The 12,725-nt window shown below is 38.8% G+C and overlaps 1 protein-coding gene across 1 annotated transcript in view; it reads right to left on the bottom strand.

Moving 5' to 3' along the window:
- The window catches only part of LOC140466824 (cAMP-dependent protein kinase type II-beta regulatory subunit-like), a 114,955-nt gene that overhangs the window by 41,558 nt on the left and 60,672 nt on the right, over window positions 1-12,725 (bottom strand). Inside the window, exons 3-4 of the mRNA XM_072562511.1 lie at window positions 8,712-8,764; window positions 7,495-7,578 (exon numbers count right to left, since the gene is read on the bottom strand). Coding sequence (XP_072418612.1) covers window positions 7,495-7,578; window positions 8,712-8,764 — 137 coding nt within the window. The remainder of the gene's footprint in view (window positions 1-7,494; window positions 7,579-8,711; window positions 8,765-12,725) is intronic.

The following is a 12,725-nucleotide window of genomic DNA, read 5'->3' as shown; positions in this document are numbered from 1 at the left end:
CTCAGAGCCAAACACATGTTCAGACATAAATAAAGTGCAACGTACCTCCATGGAACCACACTCTCAAAGTGGTTAATACTTTTAGCAAAGCAGGGCGACAAACAATAAAAAGACAAAAAAAGTACTCTGGTTCTGCAAGCAATGATTAATTTCTGCACACAAATTAATTTATGACAACAATTCATAGAGAAATGAGCTGTACTTGGCGATGCCGGATGTAGTCCTGGTCTTGAAAAAAGGCTGACAACTTGACCACCTCTCTTGTGTACTGGATGTTATTTTAACATCTAATAGGTCAACATTATATCCACTAAACTGAACAGGTGTGAATTGTGATCCATGAGAATCTCTTTCACTCTCTTGTCAAAAGGGCTACAAATGCTAGTCGCTAGGGAAATGTAAAACTAATGAAGTTGTATTTACATAACATCTTTGACAGCCGTAAAACATTTTTGATGTTCAACCAATTTGACTGCACCAATGCAAATGACCAGCACAAAAATGACTAATGATCTATTTGGTGATGCTGGTTGAAGAACGACCATTGTCAGAAAACAGGGATAACGCTCCAATACATGCCCAAACTGTAGCTTTTGGTTTTCCCAAGCAAACAGATAAGTCAACATTTTATCATCCTCTCCAGAGAATGACATATCCAACAGTACACAATTTCCTCAGTAGTGCACTAAAAATGTCAGCCAAGATTTTTTGTTCAATTATTTGGAATAGCCTCCCACACATTCAGGACCAGAGTGCTCGAATTGAGTCACAGTTGTGATCGAAACAGCAATCTGAATTAAGGATGACAAATGAGTGCTTGTGAAAGCTATAATCCCAATATTCTTTAAAACCTTTGCATATTTCTTTGCCTCCACAGTGATCCAATCTTTGAACTGATTTTGTACTGTATAGCCTGGACTCATATCAACAGTGAACTTGGGAGCAGGAGTTCAAATGGCCTTCAAACCTCCCCCTACATGACTGATCTGGTTGTAGTCTCAACTCTACTTTCTTGTTTGCCTCTCCCTGACTCTCTTGTCGATTGAATAAAATAAACTAATTTATCCTTGAACATGTTCAATGACACATCCTTCACTGCTTGTGGGGGAATAGAACTTCAAGAGAACAACTGATGGGGATGGGGAAAAAAAAAGCCTCTTCATCTCCATCTTAGAAAGTCTATCTCTTAATTATCGTCTCCTCCACAAATGGAAACATGCTCCCAATAACCACTCAATTAATGGCCACTCAGAATCTTTTATGTCTCACTAAGATCATTTTTCATTCAACAGATGGAGCCTTAAGTTTTTCAGCCTTTCTCTTGTCCGAATTTCAGATTTTCACCATTTGCTGCATTTGGCTTTTGAACTGCCCATTTACTCTTAATCTATGTGCGGTCATTTGAATATCCTCTTTTCATGGTACTCTACTGCCCCCTACACCAGGAGTTCTTATACTGTGCAACAGCATTTGAAGTGGCAGATACATTTTAAAACACAGGATACCCATCTTCAGGTCCTGCTTGATCTGTTTCCTATTACTTCTTTAAAAAAAAACTACTATCCTGAAATAATCAACTTCATGTGGATTCTCGAATGAGTTAATAAGAGATTCTATTGTTGCTTTACCTGTCATGCTCTATGACTTATCAAAAGCAATGGTAACGGAGTCAAATTCATTTATTTTGGATGAGGAAGATTTTTTTTTGACATGTTATTATCAATATTATGGGGGTCCTTTGTTACCATTGTGCTTTACACACATACAACGAGCAATGTCAGTAGTTTAATAGCCAGAAAATGTTTTCACCTTTATTTCGCATTCTCATTTGTCAAAAGCTCTTGCATATCTCAGGAAGATGTATTTCACAATCGCATAATGAAAAATACAGCCAAGTTTTCTTACCAGCTATCTCCAAGATATGCCAAGCCTGACAAACCAAATATAAATCAAACACGAGTTCAATATTGAACATTGCTTATAAAGAGTGATCGGAAAAGAGTTTTGTTTTGCAGTTTGATCAACTTCTCAATTTTATCATGTGTGGCAGGATGATGCCACCAAATGGCCATCAATTGGTCACATGGCTTCAAGTAGTCCATAGGAAAGTGAGTGACTTGACACTGCATCTATCACAGTTAAGTATTAACTAGGGTAGGTGGGAGAATGTTGAGCACAGCACCCAATCATACACTGCCTACCTGCACCGCTTTGGTGGGAGGAGAGCAAGAGAGAGAGAGAGAGAGAGCGAGCGAGCGAGCGCAAGAACAAGAGACAAGGATAAAATAAACGTGAAGGCTGCAGGTAAGCTCCCAAGCAATGTTAACCGCCTGTCCAGTTTCCAGTGGCCAGAAAAGAAAAATCAAATTTCCCCATTAAGTCTTCAACAGGAAACAGACTTATTCTCCAAATACCATGTTCACCTATAACAAAGACAGCAGTTGATCTAACAATAAAACTTTGGACCTCTTGTCAAATACCAAAGGTGGTGCTTTAACAAGTCCCTGTTTAACATGATTCCATAGTTTTCTTATGACTTCACATTTATAAATAGGACAGAAATTCATCAAGTACTTGCATATCCAAAGGTCCTATCAATGTAACAATTAGCTACTAAAAAAAAAGTGCTGGAAATACCCATTCAGCAGCATCTGTAGAAAAAGAAATGAAGTTAAACTTTCTGATTGATGGCTTTTTGTGAGAAGACTGAGGTAAGAGTGTTGCACGAGTAGGCAAGTCCTCTGAGCCCGGCTAACTGTCCATTTGCTTACTTTTTTCAAGTACGTTCAAAATTTCTTGAGTATCTGTCCGATATTCTACAGTTAATCATATCTTTATGTACTTCATGTCACTTTGGGATTCTGAAGGCCCTCTCCCTCAAAAAACTGAAGAAAGCTAATTTGCTGGTCAGTATTATGATTCAAGCTGATGGTACCACAGGACAAGTCAGAAGCCAGAATAAAATCTGGTTCGATGGATCATGTTTTACTTTTTTTAAGATTAATTTAATGTGGCAGTCTTTCACTGAAGCATAAACATACAAAGCAGCAGATTTGACGTTAGCAATAAAACAGAAGATGGATGTTTATTACACGAAAAAGTAAACCAAAGTATCAAATCATAACAGTGTGAAAATTTCAAAACACTGCAAAACAAAGTCTCATCTACTCCCCAACACCATTATTTTACAGTTAATCAAAATCCAGATAATTTTTTTTCCTATCCAATCGTCGATTCTCTTGCTCCTTGGAATGCTGCTCTGGACAATTGCCTTCTCTAAGAGAAACTACATTTGCATGTGACCCTAGTCAGGTTTCCTTCAAACTCAATTCAGAAGCTTTTGAACTCATTCTTTGTTTCAAACTTGCTCATCCTAGATTCTGCAACAGCTAATGGCTTAGTGTTCTAATGGCCGAAACACCCACAGTACAAACTTCCATTTACACACTAGGAGGGCCTTGTAGTCACCTGTTCCCCAATACACATGGTTCAAAAGTCAGGTTTCTATTCATAAAGTAACAGAGTCATAGAGATGTACAGCATGGAAACAGAGCCTTCAGTCCAACCTGTCCATGCCAACCAGATATCCCAACCCAATCTAGCCCCAACTGCCAGCACCCGGCCCATATCCCTCCAAACCCTTCCTATTCATATACCCATCCAAATGCCTCTTAAATGGTGCAATTGTACCAGCCTCCAGCACATCGTCTAGCAGCTCATTCCATATATGTACCACCCTCTGCATGAAAAAGTTGCCCCTTAGGTCTCTTTTATATTTTTCTCCTCTCACCCTAAACCTATGCCCTCTAGTTCTGGACTCCCCGACCCCACGGAAAAGACTTTCTCTATTTATCCTATCCATGCCCCTCATAATTTTGTAAACCTCTATAAGGTCACCCCTCAGCCTCCGACACTCCAGGGAAAGCGGCCCCAGCCTGTTCAGCCTCTCCCTTACAGCTCAAATCCTCCAACCCTGGCAACATCCTTGTAAATCTTTTCTGAACTCTTTCAAGTTTCACAACATCTTTCCAATAGGAAGGAGACCAGAATTGCACGCAATATTCCAACAGTGGCCTAACCAATGTCCTGTACAGTCGCAACATGACCTCCCAATTCCTCTACTCAATACTGTGACCAATAAAGGAAAGCATACCAAACGCCTTCTTCACTATCCTATCTACCTGCGACTCCACTTTCAAGGAGCTATGAACCTGCACTCCAAGGTCTCTTTATTCAGCAACACTCCCTTGGACCTGACCATTAAGTGTATAAGTCCTGCTAAGATTTGCTTTCCCAAAATGCAGCAGCTCGCATTTATCTGAATTAAACTCCATCTGCTACTTCTCAGCCCATTGGCCCATCTGGTCCAGATCCTGTTGTAATCTGGAGGTAATCCTCTACGCTGTCCACTACACCTCCAATTTTGGTGTCATCTGCAAACTTACTTACTGTACCTCTTATGCTCGCATCCAAATCATTTATGTAAATGACAAAAAGCACTGATCCTTGTGGCACTCCACTGGTCACAAACCTCCAGTCTGAAAAACAACCCTCCACCACCACCCTCTGTCTTCTACCTTTGAGCCAATTCTGTATCCAAATGGCTAGTTCTCCCTGTATTCCATGAGATCTAAGCTTGCTAATTGGTCTCCCATGGAGTACCTTGTCGAACACCTTACTGAAGTCCATATAGATCACATCTACTGCTCTGCCCTCATCAATCTTCTTTGTTACTTCTTCAAAAAACTCAATCAAGTTTGTGAGACATGATTTCCCACACACAAAGCCATGTTGACTATCCTGAATCAGTCCTTGTCTTTCCAAAGACATGCACATCCTGTCCCTCAGGATTCCCTCCAACAACTTGCCCACCACTGAGGTCAGGTTCACTGGTCTATAGTTCCCTGGCTCGTCTTTACCGCCTTTCTTAAACCGTGGCACCACGTTTGCCAACCTCCACTCTTCCGGCACCTCACCTGTGACTATCGATGAAACAAATAACTCAGCAAGAGGCCCAGCAATCACTTCTCTAGCTTCCCACAGAGTTCTCGGGTACACCTGATCAGGTCCTGCAGACTGAACAAATGAATTTTGAACCTCTTACCAACAGTAAATCAATACCCATATAAAAGTAGCTTAAAATCCACAATATGTAAAAAAAACCAGTGTATTAAAAAAAAATACACGTCTCTCGCCCGTAGGTGTTCAAAGTTTGGGAGAAGATTTGTAGCTCGGGTGCTCGTTGTTGTGGTTCTGTTCGCCGAGCTGGGAATTTGTCTTGCAAACGTTTCGTCCCCTGTCTAGGGGACATCCTCAGTGCTTGGGAGCCTCCTGTGAAGCGCTTCTGTGCTGTTTCCTCCAGCATTTATAGTGGCCTGTCTCTGCCTCTTCCGGTTGTCAGTTCCAGCTGTCCGCTGTAGTGGTCGGTATATTGGGTCCAAGTCGATGTACTGGATTAGTGGTGCTGGAAGAGCAGCAGTTCAGGCAGCATCCAACGAGCAGCAAAATCGACGTTTCGGGCAAAAGCCCTTCATCAGGAATACACAAAACACTACATAGGACAAACAGGAAGACAGCTAACGATCCGTATCCATGAACACCAACTAGCCACGAAACGACACGACCAGCTATCCTTAGTAGCCACACACACAGATGACAAGCAACATGAATTCGACTGGGACAACTCTACCATTATAGGGCAAACCAAACAGAAAACAGCCAGGGAATTCCTAGAGGCATGGCACTCATCTACAGATTCAATCAATAAGCACATCGACCTGGACCCAATATACCGACCACTACAGCGGACAGCTGGAACTGACAACCGGAAGCGGCAGAGACAGGCCATTATAAATGCCGGAGGAAACAGCACAGAAGCGCTTCACAGGAGGCTCCCAAGCACTGAGGATGTCACCTAGACAGGGGACGAAACGTTTGCAAGACAAATTCCCAGCTCGGCGATCAGAACCACAACAAAAAACATACACATTTGATTACTAGATTAGCAATTCAACGTTCAGGTTAACAATCTGGGTATATCGGTTCAAATCCTATAAATTTCTCAGTAATAAGCATTCATTAAACTATCATTGATTGTGAAATAGGAAATTTTATTTGGTTTATTAATATTTTTAGGGAAGGAAATCACCATTCCGACATGTGATCCCAGACACACAGCAATATAGTTGACTCTTAACTCAGTTAAATGTCAAATTAAAATCATTTTAGATTCAAAGCACTATTTCTGCTTTGCTCTCTACAGATGCTGCCAAATCTCCTGAGTTGCTCCAGCATTCACTATTAATATTTTAGAAATCATATAACCGGTTGTAATGGTTTACTTTGCTGTATACCCTGTGGGGGTTGTTTTTGTTTTGAATAGTGACTATTGAGAGGGGTCTCTGTTTTATTTGGTTCAGTTGTAGAGGAGCCTGCTTATGAACAAACTTGCAATGAACAAGCTACCCTACTGATCTCTCCCATTTGAGAAGAAAAACCACCTATATTATTTCAGGGTGAAATCGATTGTTCTTTTCAAAGGGAATTGGAAAAAACCCAAGATCCTACTTCCTGCGCACATGACAAGCCGAAGACAGTGTACTTATGGTGCAAGAATGGGATGTCCGAGTGAAATTTGATAATCAGTTTTGCACGCCATTCAGTGCTCTAGGAGAAGGGCATTATGAATGAAAATAAGCTCGGACAGCACAACTGGATAAGAGAGAAACTTAAGCAAGATACCAGTCCAGAACTGTGAAAGAAGCAGGAGCAGCTGAACAGATGGTTTCAAATTATATTCGAAATGTCAATGAATGCAAGTAGTTCATGAACTTTGCCATTAAATTACAACTCTGGCTAGTTAAAGCCAAATCAGAAAAAAGATTCAGCAACCTAAGTTAAGAGGTTGGTCTTTTAGTTAAAAAAAACTTACTTAGGTTACAAACAATCCAAGGTAAATCTACATTTCATCACCACTCTTTGTTCCTGCAGTTTAATTTAAGAAAGTGATTCCTTAGGCCGACTTACTGGTCTTTTTCAAGGCAACAATGGAAACTGAAAATGTCTGTGGCAAACTGCCCTCTTTCCTAAATATTCAAAACCCAGGGAACATATTTGCAAGTAAAAAGAAAGTTCAAGAAAACTGGTTCATTCAAACCGAGATGTAAAGCAAATTCCTAGAGAAGGAAGCTTGAGGAAGGAAATACATGAAATGTTGGAGAATAAGGAATGAAGGACAGTGGAAAAGTGAGGCAAAGAAAAGGTGGATTCATTTGGTGGACCCTTTTCTGGTCTTATCATTCAGTCCATGTTCACGTCAGTCCTTCTTTTGCAGAGTAAAAAGGGTAGAAATCAAATCAAGTTCATGGACAATATTTTCTTTTGCAGGACAATGGAAGAAAATCTTTCAAATAGCTGGAAGTTTACATTTCTTCACAATTATTTAATAATGTGTGCTTACTTCTCATAAAGCCTAAACTTTGATAAAAGTCATACCTGATCTAAATTCTTAAAAAGAAGAATGTCTTTACATGCATCTTGCAATCTTCTTCTTTGTTCATCTGTTTTGGGATGAACAACCTACAATGCAGAAGAAAGATAAATCTACAAATTCATATTAAAACAGTCAGTTATTATTCAACAGGCAAGAGGACAGTATAGGTTGAAAGTTATTAATAAGACATTTAAGGTGGGATCTCTTCTTTATCTCACTGGAAACTGCCAAACACCATTCAAAATGCCCATCTCTCCTGATTAGTACAGTGTGCTTTTTGCAACTATTTACCATCTGTTCTCTCCACTTACTTCATTCCTTCTCTTGCAAAGGGTGCAATCATTAACCAAATATTCAAACGTTAAATTAATTACTTGCTTTAGAATGTAAGGCTTAGTTACCTTGATTACATTTTAACAGCAGTTAAAGTTACTCTTAACCACCAGTGTAGAATCTCAACATTTCGGCCAATTATTCAGCAAAGTTTCAACTGACTGACGTGGCTCTGTTGATAATAATAGCATGATACAAAAGGCAGTTCTTCTCTCATGTAATTAGCACATTGTATTAAAATTGGGACATGGCACAACAAACAGGTTTTCTGACAGACCTTCAAAATCATTTTTTTAACCGTTACTTGCCATAATTGTTGCACTTCTTCTGAGCGTATAATAGTTAACTGTCCCTAAGCCTCACTTGTCCAGAGAGCCATTCATTAAAGCCAGCTACCATCCTTTACTGTCCTTTTTTGTACTGAGGCAAGAACATGCATATGCTTTGTTTTCAGTGTGACTTTAAGGCAGTCAGAAATCACATCAGCCAAAACTACAGTTCCCAAATTATATTCCTGTAAAAACACAATCCTTGTTAACTCCAATGGTCTTTTTTTAAAATTTACATGTGTGTTCTACACGTATGCAACATACGTAAAGGTATATGGCTTACATCTTCAAGACATCTGCTATACTTTTCCTCCTTGCACATCCTGACCCAAGTCTGCAGCTCACCATAAGAACATAACTCCCTCAAACCACACAAGAACAGATTTTGTTTTACATATAGGCCACTGCACAAAAGTGTCTGCTAAATTGCTGCCAATAGAGAAGACAACAGTGTGTAGGGTTGGATGAATAGAAGCCATATTTTGCTTTAAAATAAGTGGTTTATTTGCTTTCATCCACATGCTGCATCTTTCTATTTTCCAAATAACGTGGCTTACCCGAGGTTCTGTTTCCTCTTCTTCCTCATCAGGGTTGAAAGCTTCTGCACATACTAAAAGGAGACACTAAGATTAATGTGAGAGGATTGCAAAGCTCACTAATTCACAAAGGATACATTCTAACATTCGATTGATAGCTTCATTTTATTTGAGCATTGATGATGATTACTTTCTAACTGGTCAGAAATCTCATTCTTTCATAAAATAGGAATTCTAGTGTTATATTGAACATAATCAGACATGATTTTAAAGGATGAGCATCCTAACAGCTTTGGATAGGGAAACATTACAAATAAATAATCAAACGATAACATAGCAGATATTCACTTGAACAATTTAGCTTATTTGACAGGATCATTTTTCAGGAGCTGCAAGTTTTATTAAAAAGTTGAAAAAACTTCCTGTTAGCCAATTACGAAGTTATCAGTGACTGAAGCACACCTCTTACATTTATATCTCATAACTGAATTGCCCCTTAACTGAATGCCTCGCTATGCCAAACCACAGTTGATAACAGCAAGGAACAGGGATGGGTGTGAAATATATAAAGGTGGAAGTGGGTACTGCAGATACCTGAAACAATTTTCGTGTTCCTCAGATACTGCCTGACCTGCTGTACTTTTCCAGCACCACTCTAATCATGAAATATATAGAGGACTAATTACATTCGGAGAATCTTTCTTAAATGGTCATCCCCCACAACCCTATCTCTATATCAAACTGGCCCAATAGAGTTCAGTGGGCTAACTCAAATTTGACACCAAATCTGAATTTAGCAAGAATATTTAGAAATTCAAGAAACAATATTCAGCCAGGAATCAAAGGTTAATAGCAACTTGACAAAGTTTATATCCTTGATGTTGGTCCAAACATAAACAGGTTTGTGAGGAAAGGTCGTTGACAAATCAGTTGAGTATTCTGACAGGTGAGTGTCAGATGAGTTTCAAAGTAAATAAGTGTGAGGTGATACACTTGGGGAGGAAGAACTTTGAAAGACAATATACAATGAGGGTATGATTCTAAAAAGGAAGAGCAGGAGTAGAGGGAGCTGGACGTAGATATGCATTGATCGTTGAAGGTGGTGAGACAAGTGGAGAGAGCAGTTTAAAAGCTGACAGTGTTCTCAACTTTATTAATAATGGCAAGGAGGCGACATTGAATTTGTCTAAGACGTGTGTAGAAGACAATATTGTGGACAGATATGGGAGCGACATTGCACGAGAGATGGGAATGCATTGGAGAGAGTGCAGAGGCCACTTAAATGAATGGTTCTAGAAATGAGAAGTTTCAGTCATGAAGACAGACGGGAGAAGTTGGGACTGTTCTCCTTGACAGAAGACAGCTGAAAAAGAGAATTGATTGAGGCTTTCAAAATCATGAGCAGGCTGGATAGAGTAGCTGGGGAAGCAGTTCATGGTTATAAAAGGAACAAGAACAAGAGGAAACAAATTTAAAAGTGGTGTGCAAAAGAAGCAAGCATGCTGTGAGGAAAAAAACACTTTCGCTCAGCAAGTAGATACAGTATGGAAATTCACTGGGTGGAAGTGTGGTGAAAGCAGTTTCTAATAAGACATTCAAGAGGGCATTTGATGTTCATTTGGACAGAAATAACATACAAAGGTATAGGGGAAAAGCAGGAGATTGACACAAGGTAATGATGCTGGTTTGAAGAGGTGATGCAGACACAATTGGCTGAATGGCCTTCTTCTGCAATGTAACAGTTCTATGATTACTATGACAAGAAATATTTCCATGAATTTGTTGGTTACTTAATGACAGAAAAAAAAAGTCTTAATTCTGCCCAAAACTTAATTTTCTCCAAATTGTCTAAGCCAGTCACTAAGTTTCACAGATCGTTTGGCTTAATACTAGAATATAGAAAGAGTCAAAAGTTGTCTATGCAACAGGTTTCAATTCAATCTCTAAAAATGCAATGCCAGAAGAAATGTTTCATCATTACCAGTAACATGGAAATTCTACCTCATTCTATTCATAGTTCTAAAAGTAGTCAGTCAATCTACTGTCTGAATCTAAGTAACTTTGGGTTGATAAGTTAATAATGAAAGATAGGAATACAGCTTTAAGAAATTTCATAGTATTTCCAAATATGCTATTCAGATGATCGCTCAAAGCCTTTGTTTGCACACAGATTGAAACTAGAGGCTAAATCTTTCAGGTCCTTTTGATAGATTTTAACAAGAAGTTACTAATATTTAGATTTCCATTTATAAAGAGAGGTTTGGCTCCTAAATGGATTATAAACAGAAATCTCTGGAGGTTCAATGGAATTTTCAAAAATACTGTAAATTGTCAGTTTATAAAAAGGTGTGAAGTGATCACCTTATCACCATAACACAAATAAATCACTGTTCACCTTGGCAAGAGATGCCTTTACAATTTAAGACAATCTGAATGTTAAAAAATACATCATGAAAAGCTGAAGACTTTCATTGTCATTGTTCCTTCCAAGAAGTAAACTAACTATTTAAAAAAACACCAAAAAGAATCTGTATTTAACATAATTCTACAGCATAGCATTCTGCACAAAGGAAAAGCTACAGCTGTTTGTTTTATTGTTTAATTGATCTAAAAATTGAGTTTTGAGGGTATGTTTCAAAATGAAGACAAGTATTTTTCTAATCATTCCAACCCAGAAGTGAATCTCTCAACACGAAAGCTATAGATTCTGGAAATTTTAAACCGAAGTTAAGTGAAAAGGGAAAAAGAATGTTGCTGAAGAAGGTCAAATCTATGAGGAGGACTAGTGGGAAATAACAAGTAACATTCATGTCACTCAAATATTCAGCCCAACAAGTTCACCTTACTCCCCCTAACATTCAATGGCATTCCCATTTTCAAATCTCCAACATCAACATTCTACAAGTCCTCATGACCAAGCAATGAAAGTATGGGTCAGATGCTGGGTCTAGGAGCAAATACAAAATGCAGCAACTTGCCAACACTCCAACATTTGTGAATCTACAATCTCTACTACAAAGGTGGAAGGGCAGCAGTTAAATGGGAACACACAAACCTCCATGTTCTCCTCCACATTCCACACAGTCTTAACTTCAAAATATGGAGCCATTGCTTCAACGGCACAGAGTTAGAAGTGTGGAATTCCTTATCAAACAACACTGTGGGAGCTCCTTTATCATCACATAAATAAAAGTTTCAAGAAAGCTGCTTACAGTAAATATTGACTTTCTTATGAATGAATAAATAAAGTATTACCACAGAGATATGATCGCCAAAATCATGTGTTTTCCCAGAAGTAGCAATCAAAAAAAAAATTCCAACGTGCACTGCCCCCACAGACATCTTTAAAAGCAATCCAGGCATCCACAGAATTTGAAATAATTCAACTTTTCCACAATCCTTCAAAAGTTAAATATCTCAAAAAAAAACTTAATGTGAAGCCTTCAAAGCAACTTGATTTTAAAACAGAGGTCTGTTGTTCCCCACAAAATGTTATCTGCATCCAGGTATAATAAGAAGTGAAGAAAAAGCCCAACACATCACTATCCACGTCCGGCCTCATTCTATTAGCATTTCCAAAATCTCTCAGTTCTGGTGTCCCTGCTACAGGGAAGATGTTGTCAAACATGAAAGGGTTCAGAAAAGATTAACAAGAACATTGCCAGGATTAGAGGGTTTGAGTTATAGGGAAAGGCTGAGGCTAGATCCCTGGGGCATCTGTTGTGACATGGCAGTGAACCATTCTGGTCATTAAATCAAACACCCAGAAAAGCTCACCTTGTCCTGTAATCTGTTAAAGTATGTGTGACAGAGAACTCCCAAATTCCACTAAAGAAATATCAATTCTCTTTTAACTCTAAAAGTGAACATTAAACAACAACTATTCACAACTCTAAGCCCCCCTTTCTCTTAACTGCTTATACCTGCCTCCAACTCTGTACAAACAATATGCTGTTCCAATAAGACACTTACCAAAATTACATTAAGTTAATTTTAAAACCACATAACCGCTGTCATTTTTTTGTGACTTCACTC

The sequence above is a fragment of the Chiloscyllium punctatum genome, chromosome 44 (genome assembly GCF_047496795.1).
Source record: "Chiloscyllium punctatum isolate Juve2018m chromosome 44, sChiPun1.3, whole genome shotgun sequence".
In the NCBI taxonomy this organism is placed as follows: domain Eukaryota; kingdom Metazoa; phylum Chordata; class Chondrichthyes; order Orectolobiformes; family Hemiscylliidae; genus Chiloscyllium; species Chiloscyllium punctatum.
The sequence above is the reverse complement of the archived record's forward strand: the minus strand, read 5'-3'. Positions and strand labels throughout refer to the sequence as shown.